This window comes from Echinops telfairi, unplaced genomic scaffold, assembly GCF_000313985.2.
Source record: "Echinops telfairi isolate 266 unplaced genomic scaffold, ASM31398v2 ScPeMD7_7469;HRSCAF=8507_0, whole genome shotgun sequence".
Taxonomy (NCBI): domain Eukaryota; kingdom Metazoa; phylum Chordata; class Mammalia; order Afrosoricida; family Tenrecidae; genus Echinops; species Echinops telfairi.
Genome location: NW_022111372.1, coordinates 43,446,516 through 43,467,675, shown reverse-complemented (window position 1 = coordinate 43,467,675; position 21,160 = coordinate 43,446,516). Strand labels below are relative to the sequence as shown.

The 21,160-nt window shown below is 36.7% G+C and overlaps 1 protein-coding gene across 1 annotated transcript; it reads right to left on the bottom strand.

Moving 5' to 3' along the window:
- Nucleotides 1-19,169: 19,169 nt before the first annotated feature.
- On the bottom strand, nucleotides 19,170-20,120 carry LOC101646302 (olfactory receptor 6F1-like). Its single transcript, XM_004697242.1, has one exon. It carries the CDS (start codon nucleotides 20,118-20,120, stop codon nucleotides 19,170-19,172), a length of 951 nt encoding a protein of 316 aa, XP_004697299.1.
- Nucleotides 20,121-21,160: the final 1,040 nt, after the last annotated feature.

The following is a 21,160-nucleotide window of genomic DNA, read 5'->3' as shown; positions in this document are numbered from 1 at the left end:
TTGAACTATCCCAAGGAAGAAAGTATGCACAAAATGGAGAAATAATATTATTTATTGCTTGATAAAGGAGCCATCATTCATTTAATATTGACAATACAGGGTGAGTGACTGTCCAATCTAGAACAAACCTGAACAGTACTTCAATGTCTACTATAAGAGGGGGTTACACCGGCCCTGAAAAAAATAATAAAAGGGAAAAAGCTCGGCTGGATGGAGCTTTCCTAGTACGTGTTTTTCCCCCCACAAGGCAAGCATCCAGCATCTTCCTCTGAATTAATGCACTGTGTGGTGTCACCTGGGCAGGTTCTCACTGGTCACAGTGAATCTTTTCATTAAAGCCGTTTAACTTGATCCTCTTTTTTGGTGGTGGCCAATTTAAGAGAAGAGTGTGCAACTGTGAAATTGCGGTTCCTGTTCCTAAAAAATGCCACAGAAACTATCGTGATGTTGAAGACAGCTGACAAGGACAGCAACGCGATAGGAAAACCTCAAGTGTACGACTGGTTTTCTCATTTCAAAAAATCTGAAATGTTGATTGATGACAAACCTTGTTCTGGACGTCCATCAACTTCCCAAACGGATCAAAATGTTGACTCATAGTGCATTTGAAGTTCGTTCAACCAGGTCAGTCTGTTAATCAAGCTTTTTATTTAGAGATCTAAAAAGGTAGCATAGCTGTGTGTGACAAACCAAAAAAAGCCTGATTTGTGGAAGATGGGTGACTTAATTTGCCACCACGACAATGCACCTGCTCACACAACTATCTCAGGGCACCAGGTTTTGGTAAAAAACAGCATGCCTCTGCTGTCCCATGCACCTGACCCACTTAACCTCGCGCGTGCAACTTCTTAATTTTTAGCAAATGAAGAGGGACATGAAACGACAGCAATTTGATGACTTAGAAGAAGTGAAGAAAAAAAAATGAGAGGTGTTGTCCGCCATCCAAACAGATGAGGTTGAAAAATGTTTTCAACAGGGGAATCATGGATTTGACAAATGTATTAAGTATAATGGGGAGTAATTTGAAGATGATAAGGTTATTTTGTTAAAAATTTAAATACATAGCTTGTAATTTTTTTCTGTGTTTATTGGGGGGTACCCCCTCATAAGTACTTATAAACCTTGAGCACTTTTCTGCACATAAGCATTTTTGTGATAGACAAAATACAATGGATTTTCATCTAAAGAAACCAGTGTCTGATGATATTCATTAAATACTTCAATCTTCATGCAGATCCTAGTATTAATAAAATGCTTATTTAACCATGTATGACTATACATGGATACTTTTTGCCAGTATTAGTGATTGTCTCCATCATTAGACAATATAAAAACATGGTGGTTTTGCAATGTATGTAAAGTGGTGATATAAAGATGGATTTTAAGAGCCATCTTTTCTCCAGAAGTTTTTTTAAAATACTTTTTATTGTGAATTAGGTAAATGTTAACAAAGCAGATGATCAGTTTTACATTTTAAAAATCATGCATATTTTGCCCCAACATATATATTGCATTCTCCACAATTTGCCATCACTCCTCTCACTTCCTCCCCGTGTTCGTGTTTCCATCCTCCTGTGTCCTTAGTCTTCTGGAATTTGCCATTGGATAAAAGCTGCCCTTTGGCTCTTGAATGGTTGGTTCTTCTAACCCAGGGGAGTTCAGTTACAGATCTGAACAGTGACCGAGGACTACAGTCTCAGATGCTCTCAGTTTCTTATTTAAATTTAAAGAGAATGTTTATTAAATCATAAATGGGCCAAAGACCGGACAACTACAGAGACTTATTATCCACAGAAAAGATTCCATCAACATGAAGTGATAATACTGTTTATAGTGTTGCTGAAATACATAGGGTTAAAAAGGACATAGGAGGTCAAAGAAAATTGTCACATGAACATGGTTGGTAGAAGACATATAGCAGAGTAGCTAGTGTGATTCCCAGCATGATATCAGGGCCATGATGACCTTACTATTGGTCCAGAGACTTTCCTGAGGTAGTAGGTTAAACCTTAAGACTATGTTTTCCTCAGCCTGGTGCTTTTTATCAAGAACACCTCCAATTAAGTCCCTTAGGGCTTCTAACACACACTGAGGTCCAAGGTATTCACAGAGCAGACTCAATGAAGCCTTAATCCACGTGCAGATTCTGCAAATGAAATATGGGATTTCACTGTCAGCAATAACCTTCTGCAAACAAAGTGCTCAGAATTTCGGCTTTAATAGCTCCCTTTTATGATCCTGCATTTAATTACAAACAATATTTAGTACAGAGTCCTGTGCTCCTTCCAAGTGGACTTGAGGGCTGCTTGCATTAAGAAAAGTCTTTGAGATCCCAGATGCTGTTCTTTCTGATTTATGGGCACCATTAGAATTCTTGTCCACACTTTGCTATATCACCTATATCTTCAGTGGTAATTTCATTTGAGCAAGAATTGGGCAGGGCCAGCCACATCATATGTACTAACTCATCCTTGACTGTGAGTTATGATTAGATGTGAGAGAATAATACATAAGTACATCTAATATAAATGTGTATGTATATATATTTTTTCCTGGTCCACTTCAGAGACAGCATTATCAGCTTCTTGGGAAGTAACCTTCGTGGTATATTTGGCTATTCTAATAATAACACGAGCCTACACACATTCTGTGCCTCAATGTTAGTCTTGTTTCTGTGTATATTTGATTCCTGATTCCAAAAATAGAACCAGTTTTCAACTATCAACTGTGTAGTTTGAGATATCAAACATATGCTACCCTGTTTCCCCAAAAATAAGACAGTGTCATATTAATTGTTGCTCCCAAAGATGCGCTAGGTCTTATTTTCAGGGGATGTCTTATTTTTCCATGAAGAAGAATACGGTACACATTTACTGTTATAGTTTTATTAAAAGAGACCTCACACTTCCTGTCTGCTCAGGCTGTGCTGCGGCCAACAGTCAGCTGTGCAGCCACGCCCGCCGCTACGGTCCAGAGTCCATAGTTACAGTAACTTTGGGGGGCCTTATATTCAGGGAGGTCTTATTTTTTGGGGAAATGCCTTATATATCAGCGAGAGGCAAAACTGTAAGTAGGTTTTATTTTGGGGAGATGTCTTAAGTTCGGGAAAACAGGGCATATATCACCCTTCACTCTGCACACCATTAAAATAAGGGTGCAGTATTAGCTAGTGTGAGAGAGAGGAGATATATGCTGCTGTTGTTATTAGATGCCAGTGAGTTGATGATTACCCATAGAAATCTTATGTCAAACAGAATGAAACACTGGCCATCCTCACAATTTGTCCTGTGCCTGAGCCCATTGTTGGAGCCATGATCTCAATCCATCCCATTAAGGGCCTTCCCCCTTTTTGCTGCCCTTCCAAATTACCAAGCATAGTGTCCTTCTCCAAGGGATGCTCTTTCCTGACAGACATGCCCAAAGTACACAGCCATAATGTCACCATCCTTGCCTGTAAGGAGCACTCTGGCCATTTTTTTTCCCAAGAGAGGGTTATTTGTTCTTTGGAAGTTTATGGTATTTTAAATATTCTTCTGTGGCACAAAATTCAAATGCTTTGCATCTTCTGTGCTCTTCTTCATTCAAAGTCAACTGTCACATGAATGTGAGGTAATTGAAAATGCCAAAACTTGGGTCAGGCACAGCTTAGTCCTCACGATTACATCATTTCCCTTCAATACTTGAAAGAAGTCTTGTGCAGCCAATTGACTCAATGCATTTTATCTCTTGACTTCTATTTCCATGAGGATTGGTTGCAGATCCAAAGCAAGACACATCTTTGACAACTTCACTCTTTTCTACATTTTCATGATGTTGCCTACTGATCTAGATGTGATGATCTAGTTATAATCTATGTTGAAAGCTATGGTCTTTGATCTCCATCACCACGTGCTTCGTGTCCTGCTCACTTTCGGCAAGCAACGTTGTGTTATCTGCATATTGCAGGTTGTTAATAAGACTTCCATCAGTCCCGATGCCATATTCTTTTACAAAGAATCCAGCTTCTCTGATGATTTTTCTCAGCATACAGATTTAATAATTATAGTTTGAAGATACAACCCTGATATACACCTTTTCTGATGTTAAACCATGGGGTATTTCTTTGTTCTGCTCACAAACAATCTCTTGTTCCACAAACCACATGAGCACAATGAAATGTTCTGGAATATCCATCCTTCAATGGCTATCCATAGTTCGTTGTGATCCACACAATCAAATGCTTTGGCATAGTGGATAGAAAACAAGTAAACATCTTTCTGGTGTACTCTGCTTTCAACCAAGAGGCATCCAATGTCAGTAATGAGATCCTTTTTTCCACATCCTCTTCTGAACTTGGAATTATCCCCAAGCATCACTTAACTTTTGTTAGGAACTGAATAGTGGGCAGATCCAATTTGTTATTTTACAAAGGTTCCAGAAATAAGAGTAACTATAAAATAACTAAGGAGCTATGTGTTAGTCCAGGTATACTAAGGAAACCAATTCAAAAACAAGCAAATGTGTATAGGAAAGAAGTTTATATATAAGAGCAATTGAATATTGAGAAAGCATCCAAGCCCACTCCAGATAAAGTCCGTAAGTCCTATATTAACCCATATGTCTGACACAAATCTATAAAGTCCTCTTCAGACTCATGAGATACATGCAATGACGCCAAATGCAGGATAATCACAGGCCAGTGGTACACAGTCTTGTGGATGCATTGGCAGTAGAAACATCTCAATGCTGGCAGGGGTCTCCATGTGGATCCTCCAGTTCTCAGGGCATGGGATCAATTGGCATAGTGCCATGTGTCTTGTTAATAGAGCGTCTTTCATGGAGTGAGCAGAGAGACTTGCTGCCCTGTCCATGGAGGAAAAACAGGAGCTCCCAGAATTCTCAGGAGAAGGCCATGCCCACAGAAAGGCCTCATTGGTTATATCTTGAGTGACAGGCCAAGCTCCACCCCTTCACTCATAATCCTCTCAAACTGACACCAGATTGTGCAACTACCAAAAGCCCTGGTGGCATCGTAGGTTGTGTGTTTGACTGCTAACCCACCAGGTCAACTCTTTGAGCCCCATAGCTGCTCTGCAAGAGGAAACTGTAAATTGTTGCTCCAACAAATATTTACAGCCTCTTAATATCATAGAAGTCCCACTCTGTTCTACAGGATCATTATGAGTCCTATCAACTTACTAGTGATACGTTTGGTGCAATAAATAGGCATTTAAAGGTTCTGAAGCCCCAAATGGGTCTGTCAGAGTTTAAACTCCTTCATTAAAATTAAAATGTTCCAGTCTTGGTATAAGATGACACAAGTTCTCCACAGATGCACAGTAACTCTTAAATGAAAAGTTGAATTTCTTTTATAAAGCAGCTTAGACCAAACTCACTTCTGAAATATTTAACATGAATTATCATGGACTTCCATATATTAAAATGTTTTTTCAAATGTTTATTGTGTAATTTAAGGCAGAAAAATTTAGATCCTAGAATACTTATGAAATTTTCTAAGAAGCCTTACATTTTTGACACTCAATAGCCCTCACACCTTCTAGATACTTTTCAAAATATATTTTGAAAATTGTCCTCTCTTCTCAATTTGCATTTTGGCTTTTCAGTGCCCAATGTGTAGTTTCTGCATATACTACATAGCTTCTCATGCCAACAAGAAAATCTGGGTGGCATCTACTTGCTTCTATCAGAGAAGAACTGTTCTTTTGGGTTTTCACACCTTTGAAACTTTTGAAGCCTTCAGAGTGACTGGTGGGTTCAAACCACTGACCTTATGATTGACAACTCAATCTGTAACAGCATCCCTCGGAAGTCCCTTAAAACCTAATTCTTTTCATTCTTTTTCAAATATCCCTTTCCTTTTTTATCTTATCCTGGAATTTGTGTACCTGAATTATAATAATATTTAAAGCTTGGATAATAAATTCACAAATTAATATAATCTACTAGCTGAAAATACAGTAGAACACCATCTCTAAGAAATTAAAGCTGACACAGTCTATCCAATTCAATTCTCTGATGAGTAAGTGCCAAAAATAAACCCGGGTATTGACCTAAAAACTAAGACATCAAGAAAAAAGATTGTTGGACTGTATAATTAATCATTTCTGCCTCACCAAATTTACTGCCATCAGGTTGATTATGACTCAGAGTACAGAATTTAATATAGTTAAAAAGAGAAAATAAACATATAGAGGAGTCTATTAGAATAAACTACATGTAGCACTCACTTAGCCCACACATATCCCCATTCACAAATATCCACAGAGCTCCTAGCATGAGCTGCCTACCTGGTTACCATCTTTCCACCTTCCAATCAAATATTTCTATGTGTGGTAATATTGTGGACATTTTAAGATTATCCTCTGTATCTAAGAAAGTATCTTTTCCCTTTTCTCCCAATTGCTTCACTTGTGGTTTAAAATATCATAACTCTCAAATTTAAAGCTTTTATTAACAAATTCATATAATCATGATTATAGAAGCTAGTGAGATTTGAGTTATGGGTTACAAAATAGAGCAACAGTAAGATTTTCTGTTAAGTTCCAAAGAAATTATTTTGTGTCTTAATAGATAGACTATTCAGTTTCCATATTCATATACTTATTCACAAAAAATACTGAGGTTTTCAAGAATGTAGCTGATACGGATGTCATTTAACTATCAACAACACCTCATAATATTTATTGCTTTTAGTCATGTGATCCGTTCCAAGACTTGACCTAATATTGTTTTATTTCTGTTTTGCATCTGACTTCCGTGGAAATTAGAATAACCCATGAGCAAACCATTTGCCCCTAAAAGCTCTTTTGTTAAAACTCAGAATATTAAAAACAGAGTATAGTAATTACATAATCTGTTGTAAATTTGAGAGGCTTATGAGTGAATGGGGTGGAGTCTGGTCTGTCAATCAACACATAATCAATGAGGCTTCTGTGTGGGAATGGTCTTCTCCTGAGAATTCCAGGAACTCCTGCATTTTACCTCCTTGGAGGTGGAAGACACACTATATCAGTTTATTCCCTTGAAGACATTCCAGCTGACAAGACACATGGAACTACACTAGTCCCCTGAGCTTGAGAAGCCACATGAGCCTACCCTGATGCAACCAGACCTCTGAAGCCAGAGGAGCCACAGAGAGACCCCTGTCAGCGCTGACATGCTTACACCGCCACTGGATCCAGACTTCCTACCCACTGGCCCGTGATTATCCTGCATTCAGTGTCATTTCATATGTTTTGTGAGTCTGAAGAGGACTTTATAGATTGATATCGGACATATGGGCTGAAATCAGACTTATGGAGTTGGACTGGATTGGGCTGCTTTCTTAATGTACAATTAACTTTTATATAAAACTCTTATACACATGAGTGTCTATGAATTTGTTTCTCTAGTCTATGAGGACAAACACACAGAGCAAACAAAAACTGGTGTCTGAAAGCCATTTTGAATTTGAACATGGTCCAGAAAGAGCAGTAGGCCATTTTGCCCTGAGCAGGGTGACATATTGAAGAATTCAATCTGTTTCAAAAAACAGACTCCAAACAAAGAAAAAAATCAGACTAGCCATTCAGGTTTAGAGCAGAACATGAAATTATTTAATCCATCTTCCAGGCATTGTTATGTTATATCTGTTTTAGGCTTATAATCCATTTATCACAACCTTTTTTTATACATCTTAAGTGTATTTATTAATGGGAGAATATGAGAGAATCAAATAGTTCCTGCTGTGTAGTATTGCCCCACAATCACTTTAATTTAATAGTTAGTCCTACAATGGTGTTCAGTGATTTTCTTTTATTAATGGAAATTCATGACCAAAGGTGGTGGGGAAGGGTTATTAATCTGTCTTTAAAAAGCTAATTTCCATTCTGCTGTCTGTTGGTGAGTAAAATATAGAAGGACATCTTGCCATTAGAAAAAACCCTAATATTACTAGTATGGACCCCCAGTTAAAACAAAATCTGCCCTAAATACTATTATTACTCACGCATTTTTGACCAAATATCTTTTCTGACTTTTGTGATCCAGGCCTTATACAATAAGCTACTCGGATTTTAGAATTTTCCTTTTTGAGGTTAACAGCTTTCAGCATAGTTCCCATGTAGAGGACCTTATTCAGAAATCCCGCTCTGAACAAAAGTTCACCTTAAACACACATGATGCCGGTTAAAGGAATTGAAATACCCCTTTGTGCTTAAAGCTGCAACACTGTACGGTGAGAAGTTATACCTAAGTCAAGGACTCTGAAGTCATTGGACTTTGTTTCACATATCTATTACTTTGAGATTGCCCAATAATTGACCAGTTGAGACCACCATATATTTTCTACTTTCATTTTCATTTGCTTTTTGTCACATGTATAGTTCTGCAGACAGTCTCACCGTAGTGAGTGAGTATTATTGAAATTGTTACTTTGTGCCCCTCAGTTTTCTTAAGCAGTGTTGTGTACTTAAATCATTTCCTTTACTAGCCAGTATTTGAAATTCTACACCACTGGCTGTATTAATGGAATTTTTCTTAGAAATACCAAATGTCCCTTGGAGGTTATTTATGTTATTTCTTAAGCTGGCAATACTGTTTATAAAGTGACTCATAAATACATATTATATAGACATACATAGACAGTCATAAGCATTAGATATATGAATGAATTTTGAGCTCACATTTAATCTAAGCCTTAATCTAAGAACAATGAGTTCTTATGATATGGCCCTGTTCGATAATAGCCCTCATGAAGTCATCATCAAAGATATGGGTGCATTTCAGAGTGCTTTGAAAAGATAGCTGGCTAGCTATCAGAAAGAAAGGTGTCTGAGGTTTTGAAGGTTTGTCCTAAATAGCAACCATTGAAGCGAGGTGTCAGCTAAATGCACACAGAAAAATCACTGCAGCCTGAATGATTAAAAGATTATGAATAATGTAATCCATAATCAGAGGAGAGAATTACATTACAGCTTGAATTCTGAGCACTTCCTTTACAGAAGGCTATGGCAGTAAATGCCCAAAATCCAATGCAGAGTCCTGATTTAGATGAAGTTCTGTTGAACTACCTCTGGTCATAATCCAAAGATTTAGATAATCTTGTCCTCAGAAAGCATGCATTAAAAAATGGAATACCTCCAACCTTCTCCTGTCAGCTTAAATAATGGCACTTTCTTTTAGGGGATTGCCTAAATATGTCCTTAATGGAGACCACCATGCTAGAGACAGTACTGGAGGTCTCATAGTATTGAGTACTGTTCTATCAGTTGTGCTCTGATTGCCTTTGACTTAAAGACTCGTGGGGAGAATCAGTAACAATAGTTTTATCTTAAATAGATCATATAGTTATGATTTAGATGAACAGTGAGAGACGATTTGATTGTTGTTAAATGCCTCCTATATGGTCTTGATTCATGTGACTCTGTGTACAGCAGAATGAAACACTGCTGGGTCCTGTGCCAACCTGGCAACTGTTTTTCTGTTTGAGCCCATCTTGGCAGACCCTGTATTTAATCTATCTGGACAGGAGACTTCCTCTTTTTCACTGCCCTACTATTTTACCAAGCATGATGCCCTCTCCAGCTTTTGTAAAACCCAGCTTTGTCAGGGACTGATGTACCCTGAAAACATTTCTAAAGGACTTGAGTTTGAATTTGATCAACCTTGCATTTAGGGAGCATTCTGACTGTATGTATTCCAAGACAGATTTATTTGTTCCTTTGGCAGTCCACAGTAATTTCAATATTGTTTGCAAGCACCATAATTCAAATGAATCAATTGTTTTTCAGTCTTCTATACTCAATATCTAACTTTCAAATGCATTTGAGGTGAGTGAAAATACTATATCATAGGTAAGGTATACCTTAGCCTTGAACGTGACATCCTTGTTTTTCAACACTTTAAGCTGGCCTTCTGCAGTGAGTTAGCAAATGCCCTGCATCACTGAATCTTTTGACTGCTACTTGTTGATCACTGTGAATTAAACCAAGAGGAAATTGTTGACAACATCAATCTCTTCTTTATCGTGGTGTACCTTTTTTTCCAGTTGTGAAGAATTTGATCTTTTTTACATTAAGTTGTTATCCTTACTGAAGGCTGAAATCCTGGGCCATCATCGCAAATATTTCAATTCCTCCTCACTTTCAGAAAGCAAGGTGGTGTCATCTACAAATCACAGGTTGTTAATAAGCCTTCCTCCCATCCTAATGGCCTATTCTTCATAAACTCCAGATTTTCTCAGAATTCAGATTGAGTTACTATAGTGAGAAAATACAACCCTGACACACATTTTTCTTGATTTTAAACCAAATCAAATAGCCTTGCTCTATTCCTTGATCCATGTACAAGTTTCTTATGGACACAATTAAGAGTTCTGTAGTTCCCATTCTTTTCAAGGATATCATAGTTGTTTTATTATTTTTCTTTATCTACACAGCTGATACCTTTGCCTAGTCAATAAAATACAAATAAACATCTTTCTGGTATTCTCTCCTTTAAGTTAAAATCCAGCATACATCAACAACGATATTTCTTTTTCTAAGTACTTTTCTGTATATGGCCTTAACCTCTGGCATCTGCCTTCAATGTAATGCTGCCTCTGCTGTTGAATGATCTTCAGCAAAATTTTACTTGCAAGTGATATCAATAGTATTGCTCTATAATGCTGTTGGGTGATTTTTGTTTGGAATGGGTACAAATAAAGGTTTTTTCCAGTCTGAATTAGGCTGGGATGGTTAGAAAAACAAATCCAGTGGCACTCATACATGTGTAAGAAAAAGCTTTATATCAAGAAAACATCCAAGCTCAGTCTAACTCAACACCGTAAGTCCCACTTCAGACTCATGCAGTCACATGGAATTATGCAGAATTCAGGAATATCGGAGCTCATGGGTGCAAAACAGTGAGGATCCAATATCAGTGGAAACATAGCAGAGCTCCAGCGGCTCTTGGGGTCAGCAAGCAGGGAGAGGAGGGCTGACACAAAGGGAGGCTCCTTGGGTGCTCCTTATGAGAAGGCCACACCCACAAAGAGGCACCATCAGGCTGTGACCTGACTGACAGGTTGAATACCACCCCTACTCTTTTATCTATCCTTAAAATTTTGTAACTGCCACACAGTCATTTGGCCAAATACTTCATCAGTTTGTTGAAATATTTCATTTGATGTCCCATTAATTCCTAGACCTTGTTTTTGGCGTGGCTTTCAATAGAGCTTGAGCTACTTCCTTCAGTACCCTTCATTTTGCTCATATGTGAGTTCTTGAAACGGTGAAATGTCAAATGGTTCTTTTTGGTACAGTGACCAGTGACATTGCAATACTTTCATCTTTTGATGCTTCCTGCATTTTCAACATTTTGCCCTTAGAATCTTTTCATATTGTCACTTGAGACTTGAACTTTTCCTTAGTTCTTTCAAATTAAAATATGCTTAGTGTATTCTTCATTTTTGGTTTTCCAACTCTAGATCCTCGCACATTTCATTATAATGTCACTTTCTCTTCTTAAGAGAGTTGCCTTTTGAAATTTTCTGTCCAACTCTTACTTCATCATTTCTTCCATTTGTTTTACCTACGCTATGATTAAGAGTGAGTTTCCTAGTCTCTTCTGACATCCTCTTCGGTCCTTTCTTTGCTGTCTTTGAATGTCCTTTTGCTTTCTACACGAATGATGCTCTTGGTGTCATTTTAAAGGTCATCAGGTTTTCTATCATTAGTGTTCACTGCAGCAAATATGTTCTTGAGATGTTTTTAAAATTCTGGTAGGATAGATGTAGGTTGTATTTTGACTCTAATGGGCTAGTTTTAATTTTCTTCAATATCAACTTGAACTTCCATAGTCACAAATGTGACTATTTCACAGTTGGTTCCTGGCTAGATTTACCTGCTAAGATTGAGCTTCTCCACTGTCTCATTCCCAGATACAGTCAATTTGGTTTCTTTGATTTCTGTCCCGAGAGGTCCATCTGTATAATAATTTTGTGTTGTTAGAAAAAGGTATTTTCAATTGTTTTGTGTTTTGAAAAATTTTATTATGGGATCTCCAGCTTTGTTTCTACCACCAAGGCCAAATTTTCCAATACCATTACTCCTTCTTTGTATCCAAATTTGCATAACAATTGTAAATAATTCGCAATGCTTCTTGATGGCATGTTTGATCAATTTCAGAGTGAACACATTGGTAGAATTCTTCAATTTCTTCATTTAGTGATAGGTGCATATATTTGAATGATTCTTTTGATTAGATTTCTTTGTAAGTGGATAGATATTATCCTGCCATAGACAACATTTTTCTTCAAGATATATCTTGGAATAGCCTTATGTGGTGATAAATGCAATGACATTCCTCTTGAATCTTTTATTCCCTCTATAGTAAACCATATTATTTTCTGATTCAAAATGACCTATAACAGTCCATTTCGTTAGTAACATCTTGAATGTCAATCTTTGCATTTTGCATTTAATTTTTGACAACCTTTTATTTTTTCTATTCATGCTTCCTACACTCAAGATCCCAATTATTAATTACTATTTCCAGCTCTTTCTTCTAATCGAGAGTTGTACCTCATCAGCAATTGAAGGTCTCAAATGCTTTTACTCCCACTACATTATTGTGTTGACTCTCCTTTGAGAAGCTATGTCATCCTCAGTGATAATTTGAGTGCCTTCTGAACTGAAGTGCTCATTCTAGCACCATCTCTGACAATAGTCTGTTCTTATTCATGAAGTTTTCAGTATCAGCCAATGTTTCAATATTATCCATCGGGTTTTCATTGGCTATCTTATTAGAAGTGGATACTTTATTCCCTCTGGTAAATCATAGAGGAGGTGAAAGAATTAGCCTGCTGTTAATCAAAATATTAGAAATATAATATAATTTAAGATTTAGTTTGTTGAAAACCCAAAGTGCAATCTCGTTCCTCAGAGTAAAAATTCCTGTTAAGACTTATAAGTAAGGATGTTTTAATTCAGGATGTTGAAGACCAATTCGATGACAGGTAATACTAACACTATGCAAATAATTACATTTACGCAATGTGCACACATACCTACATCATTATGTCAGTCTAATAAACATGCAATTAACAGTATTCATATAGTCCAATATGATAAAATAGAACAACCATAATCAGAATTTGAAATACATTCTACACATATAGATAGGATCTTGGGATGAGTGAACCAAGAAGGCAATTACAATACACATAGCATTTAGCTAGATATGAGGGTTATGCAGGAATTATTGCTACTAATTTCCTATTCAGACATGCATAGTTTTATTTTTAAAATGTGTTTAAATATAATTCTATGGTGAGTGGATGTCAATAGACAAGGCCTTTCAGTAATACGCTTTCTTGTCCTAATATTATCAATATCAAAAGCGACTAAAGAAGAATCCACACATTTGATTTGTGGTGGGGGAGAAGAATATTGAAAGTACCATAGAATGCAAAAAGGACAAACTAATCTATGTTGGAAAAGTCCAGAGTGCTCTTCAGGGGCAAGAATGGCAAAATTTCATGTTACATACTTTGAACGTGTTTCAGGAGAGACTGAAGGACAGCATGCTTGGTAAAGTAGAGGGGCAGTGAAGGAGGGGAAGGCCTTCATGAGATGGATTGACATAATAGTGGCATCAATGGGCTCAGGCATAGGGTCGCACAGGTCCGTGCAATGTGTCATTCTGTTGTGCATAGAGTCAGTATGGTTCAGAGCTGACTGAATAGCACCTAATAATAACAACAAAAAATTATCATTAAGGTTTCTCCAAAATAAGTTTGTTGTTAGGCACCATCTAGTAAATTACAACCCAGTGACCTCATGCCCAAGAGAACAATCCACTGCTCAATCCTGTAACATCCCCACCATTGTTGTAGCTACTGTGTCAGTCCATTTCATTGAAGCCCTTCTTCTCTTTCATTATCCCTCTGTGTATCAAGCACAATGTCCTTTGCCAGGGACAGGTCTCTCCTGATCACCTGTCCAAAGTATGTAAAATGAAGTCTCACCATCTGTGCCTAGAAAGAGTACTCTGGCCTTACTTCTTCCAAGTCAGATTGGTTTATCCTTTGAGCAGTGATACTTTCAACAGTTTTTTCCAGTACCACAATCCAAACTCATCAATTCTTTGTTCTTCTTCATTAAATGTCCAGCTTTCACATGCAGATTAGGCAACAAAAAATACTATGACTTAGACCAGGTGCAACTTAGTCTTCAAAATAGCATTTTTGCTTTTCAATAATCTAAAGATGTCTTGTGCAGTTGATTTACCCAATGTAACATGCCTTTGATCTCTTGACTGCTGTTTCCAGGGACATTGATTGTGGATCCAAGCAAGACAACAGACTTGACAATATCAATATTTCCTCATTTATCATGGTGTTATGTTTTAGTCCAGCAGCGAAGAATTTAGTTTTATTTACATTGAGTTGTAATTCACACTGAAGGCTGCAAGCTTTGATCTTTATCAACATTTGCATAAAGTCTTCTTTACTTTCAGGAAGCAAGGTTATGTCATCTTCATATCAATGGTGTTTAATAAGCCTTCCTCTTCCTGATGCAGCATTCTTCTTCATAGGATTCAGCTTCCCTGATTATTAGCTCAGTATACAGATTGAATAAGTGTAATGAGAGAAACGACCTTAATGGACAACTTTTCTTATTTTAAACCATGCAGTAGTCCCTTGTTCTGTTCACACAAATGCTTTTGTTCTATGAACAATTTTCACTTAAACACAATGAAGTGTTTTAGAATTCCCATTCTTCTCAAGGCTATCCATAGTTTGTTATGATCCACTCAGTCAAATGCCTTAGAATAGTCAATAAAACACCTAAAAACATATTTTTTGGTATTCTGTTCTTTCAGCCAATATGTAATCTGACATTAGTAATGGCATCCCTTGTTTCACATTTTTTTCTGTCCTACATCTCTGGAAGCTCCCTGTCAATATATTGCTTGCAAACATTGTTGGGTTATCTTCAGCAAAATTTGCTTGCATGTGATATCAATGATATGACTCTATAATTTGAACATTATGTTAGATCTCCTTTCTTTGGCATGGATAGAAATATGGATCTCTTCATGTTGGTTGCCAAATAGTTTTCTTCCGAAAATCCTGGCAGAGATGAGTAAGTGCTTCTAATATTTTTTCAGCTTGTTGAAACATTTCAATTGGTATGCCATCAATTCATGAAGCCTTGTTTAGGTCTATTGCTTTCAGTGCAGCCTGAACGTCTTTGTTAAGCAACATTGGCTCCTTCTCATCTGCTAACTCCTGAAATGGTTGAATGGCAATCAGTTCTCTGTGGTACAGTGACTGTATTTTTTCTCTTTTTAATCTTTCCTGAATAATTTACTATTGTGCCCATAGAATCTTCCAATTAATAGAACCAGTTCCATCCACAATCAGTTCAAAACTACCATCCACAGGATAAAAAGACAAGGGTTTCTAATCCTGTACAGAGTTACAGCCTCTGGAACCCATAGCAGAAGTTTGACCCTGTCCTATAGCGTAAGTATGCATCAGCATCAACTTGATGTAAAAGATTATTCAGCTCTGTAACTTTGTAATTTCTTCACACTCTATGATTAAGGGCAAGTTTCAGAGTTTCTGCTGACATCCATTTTGATTCTTTTCCATCTTCCTAATTATCTTTCCTTTCTTGCTGAATGATGTTCTTGATGTCATCTCACAGCCCCTCGCCTCTTCTGTCATTAGTCTTTCGATGCAGAAAATCTGTTCTTCAGGTGTCCTCAATATTCAGCTGAGATAAACTCAAGGTCATATTTTGGTTCTCATTGACTTCGTTAAATTTTTTTAGCTTCAACCTGACCTTACATATAAGCAATTGATGGTCTGTTCCAAATCAGCCTCTGACCTGACTTTAAGTACTGACATTGAGTTCAAAACAATGGTCATTCTAATCAGATTTGATAGGTCCTTAAATGAGGGAGGTAGTCAGCTCAGACTATTATGTCAGTTGTTATTTGAATTTCAAAAAGACAATCTTGACAGATATTCTCAAAGGATCCAGGGTTAACATAAGGGCTTCTTTGAAGAGGTTTTAAGTAAATTTAAAAGGCCAAACTGCTTTAGTTGAGGAAATTAACAAAACAAAGCAAAACAAACAAACAAAAAACCCTACTCAAGGCACCTAACAACAACAACAATTATCCTGATAAATGCCTTGCTGATTCACAGAATGTCCCATCGTGGAATTGATTACATTATGTTAGATAATATTATGGGAGAATCCTAGCCCACCCGAGTTGACATAAAACCTAACATTGTCTTTATCAGTCAGAACCTGCTTGGTGGAATCTAACAACAATGAGATATAGATAAAGATATAAGTAGAACTACCTCGATAGAAATAGCTATAACTATAGAGACATAGACATTGACACTGATATATTTAACCTCTTGGTGTAGTAGATTACTGCTTATGCATTGGGTTACTACTCTTGGCAACGTCAGAAGTTCAAATCTACTAGCCACCCCAAGGGGTAAAGATGAGACTTTCTCCTCCTGTAAAATTTAGGAGTCATGTTGGTGTAATAGTTGTGGGTTGAACTGAATCCAAAAGGTCAGCAGTTTGAAACCATGAATTTGCTCATCAGGAGAGACAAGGCTTTCTACTCACCTAAAGTGTTACACTCTCAGAAACCCATGTAGCAGTTCCATTCTGATTAGATTTGTATGGATATGTGCTATTGTTAAAGACCATTTTCACAGGAAATAACCTGGGATGTAGATATTTTTTAAGGTAAGTAATCAAAACCTCATTTTGATAAAACATGAGGAACAGTTTAATACTTGATATATACATAATGTAATTTATTTAAACAAATTCATCTTACAGAATATTATACAGAAAACCAAAAAAATTTTAAATACTTAACGGCAAGTTGCTTAAATACTCATAAATGATAATATTACATACATGCCATCCAAGATGATTGAAAAGTTTATACAAAATAATGTTCAAGATTTTAAAAACTACCTGAAAATAAAGAAACAAAAGTGTCTTTTTCATGTTTAGTAAGTTTAGTTCAAGTACTATCTTAGTTTTATTGTCAAATTAAAGAAAATATACTCAATAATATTTTTCCTTCTTTGTATCATCAAACTTTTGTATACTTCAGTGTGGATTCCATGTCATGCTGATGTGCTATGAAGCTTTCCTAAAGCACACATCCTGCAATTCAGCATTGTCTGCCTTAATACATCTGTCTACAGATATTTTTATTCTCATATTATCTCTTTCTAGAGAAAACACCCTGATTACGTTCATTGGATTTTTTAAATAGAAGACTAAAAATGTATTAAAAAGATGTCATGATAAAATGAATAACTTGAACAATCATATTTATTTACTCAAAACTACTCACATTCAAATTTGCCAAGTAATTTAGATTTATTCTAGTCAAGAAATAAACCCAGTTATAAGTTTGAAATGGATGAAGTGACTAAGACAAATTTTTTTATATACATTAGATATATAAATGTATACATTGATATACATTTCACCAAGGAAGTAGACATTTGACAAATCAGTTCTGTTTATGAGTTAAGAAAATCTCTTAATTTGGTAGTATACACAGAAATTATGTATTTCACTATTATTGGGATATTCAATATGTAACTTTTGATATTATGATACAGATATGAAGGGATTAGGGAAAACATGGTGTAGGTTCACAATTACATATAGAAGTGATTTTGACAGAGCATTTCAGATTGGTATCACTTTAAAATGGAAGTTAACTAGTCATTCAGAAAAGTTCCTGTGTCAGAGTTTCCCTATGTCCAAGAGATGAATATAATGCCAAAATTTAAATTAAAAAATTGTAGATATGAGTTGGCTCTTGATTTCATTATTTTCTCTTATCACAATTTTTAATTGCTCACAATATTGCTTTTCAAAGTTAAATGCACATGCCAATCCCCTGTGAATATCTCTAAAGTAGTCAATGATATTAAGTATGCTTGGGTGCAGATTATGACTGTGCATTTCTAGCAAGCTCAGAGACTATGGGGATTTTACTGGACCATGGGGCACACCTTGAATAGCCTTCTGTTTAGGTAATCACATGGGAAACATTGGTAAAACGGTCTGGTAAAGACGTGGCTGCTATTTTGTTTCTTCTATAATCCTGTCATCCCTTTAGCTCATAAACTCCTAAAACACACAGAGAATATCAATGCTTCTTCTTTCACATTGGAAGGAGAGACATAGCCATCAAAAATAAATTTTACTGGGGGTTTCTATTTCTTTTTTCCTCTCCATAGAATTATTTTCGGCTGAATGAATTGACCATCTGGATAGTGTATAGGAATCCCATAGCATAGTTAGCTTCACTACGTTAGCTAAATATTCCCTCCTATATTGCCAAGTCCTGAGGTTTAAATTTTATTTTTTCTTTCAGTAACATGTGAGCCATGTTACTCCCCTAATATTTGGAAGCATATCACCTTATCAGTGACTGCATATCAACTAAAACAACCTAGGTTATCTGATATTTTAAAAATAACATGTCTAATAAAGCTATATTTAAATTTATGTTTAAATTAAGGTCAATACGTAAGAGTACCAACCAAAATCCATCGCCATCAAGTCGATTTTGACTGAGAGCAACCTCATATAGTATTTATTCAAGCTGTAAATCTTTACAAAAGGAGATGACCTTACATTTTCAACAAAGAAGCTGGTGGATTTGAACCATTTACCTATTAGTTAGCATCCCAGTTCCTAGCATCATTAGTGTCCCCAAGTGTAGTGCTCAATAAATATTTATTGAGTAAATACAGATTTAAGTTACAAAGTGATGAAGTTTTACAGCCCATCGAATAGATGGAAAAATACTGCTTCATTTAACAGCTTTTAAGATTTCTTTTATTACTCTCTAACTAATTTTAATATATCAATTATATAAATATTAAACAAAGACTTTATGTGGGATTATTCCCGGCCATTTTCCTATTGTGAAGGTTTTGCATGGAAAAACCTTGTGTGACTTATCTTTCTGTGATATTGTACTGTGGCTTCTTGAGCACAGTTAAGTATAGAGTGGCATTCCACCCCAAAATGAATGTACATCTTATATAGTAACAATTCACAATATACTGTCAATACTTAGAGTTTAAAAGTGTATTTTGAAAATTCATTATTAGTTGAAATCTAAAAACCTTACAAGTTTCTGGCCCAGAGCAATCTTTTTCGTTCTAGAGTTTTTCTGAAAGCTTCCTTCACATCTTTGTTTCTCAGGGTATAGATTAGAGGATTTAACAATGGTGTGACCACGCAGTAGAATACTGACACCACTTTGCCAATCGTGAAGTTGTATTTAGCTGGAGGTCGGACATAGGCAAAGATAATGGTGCCATAGTAGATGGTAACCACAGACAGGTGGGAGGCACATGTAGAAAATGCTTTCTTCTGAGCCTCCCGGGAAGAAAGTCTGATTATTGTGAGCACAATGTTCCAATAGGAGGACATAGTAAGAAGGAAAGAACTTAGAATCACCACAGAGCTACATGTGTAGCCCAAGGCCTCTACTAAGAATGTGTCTGAACAAGAGAGTTTGAAAATTGGATCTGAGTCACAGAAAAAATGGTTGATCTTCTGGGGGCCGCAAAAGTTGAGATAAGAGATGAGTATGGTAGGTAGGAGTGGGGCAATGAAGCCCCCAATCCAGGATCCTGCTGAAAACCTCAGACAAATCTGAAGACTCATGAGGATAGAGTAGCGAAGAGGGTTGCATATTGCAACATACCGGTCATAGGCCATCACCGCCAAGAGAATGCATTCCGTAGCCCCCATGGAGAAGAAGAAGTAGTACTGCACTATACAACCAGCCACGGAGATGGTCACAACCTGTGACACACAGGTGGCCAACAGTTTGGGCACTGTGGCTGTGGTATACCAGATCTCCAGAAAGGACAAGTTTCCTAAGAAAATGTACATGGGTGTCTGGAGTGTACTGTCCAAGAGAACAATGAAAATGATGAGTGTGTTTCCCATGAGGGAAAGCAAGTACACTGTGAGAAACAGCACAAACAATGTGAGCTGGAGTTGTGGAACACCCGAAAAGCCAAGGAAGATGAACTCCGTTACTGTTGTGCGATTTGTCACATCCATATTTCATCTTCTCTAATCTGCAAGGGGTAAACAAGCCCAATGGGGTAATAGATGAGCAGAAGGAAGACTAATCTTCTTTTATCTACTAATGATTAAACATCAACAGCAACACAGTTGGTGCGGCTTCAATTCCTTCTTATGCCAACCCCTTGTCTCTGATAGTCATTGTTTACTATGGGTTTTTAACAGCTGAGGTTTTGGAAGTTGTTAGCCGTATTTTTCTTCTGAGGCATCTACAGGGAGATCCAAACCTTTCAATAGTAGCCAAAAGCTTGATTTTTCTCCACTCAGCAACTGATCAAAACAAACAAACAAAATACCATACCTGAAAGAGTAGAATTTATTATAATTCATGTGTCCATATGTATACAGAGTAGATTGGCTCCATAAGGTTCTTTTGTCCCCTTTTGTATTAAAAATATCTCTCTCAGGTAACTATGTATGAAGAGTACAGACAAGGACATTGAGCTTACATTTAGCTTTACCACAGCTATATTACTTGTTAAGTTGGTATGGCAAAGTTAAAACACAGACATATTGATTTTAAAATCACAGTCCAAGGTAAGCCATGAAGTGTGATTAAATAGAAAAGCACAGCATTATTGCATCACTGAGATATTCTAGTCTGAGGGATTAGACATTCAGGATCAACAGGATCATGCAGGTTGAAAACCAGGGTCTAGTTACCTCTTAGTCTGGGACTTCTTAGTCACACACATTACTGAGTGGAAACAAAGGAGTAACAGCAATTTTAACTTCAAAACTCTTGCTGTATCCCATTAATTACATTTTAGTGGGACACAGATGGGTAAGCACTATTTTCAGATATCAAAACATAGAATATTTAAAACCTATTTGTGATTTTGTTTTCACGGTCTTTAATTCTGAAATCTTCAGTTTGCTCTCTGAAGTAAAATATCCATACCACTCTGATGGTTAATGTTATGTGCCATTGTGTAGGTTCCAGCTCATACTGACCCTTCACACAATAGAAAGAAACACTGCCAGGTCCTGCATCATCCTCACAACTGCTGTGATGT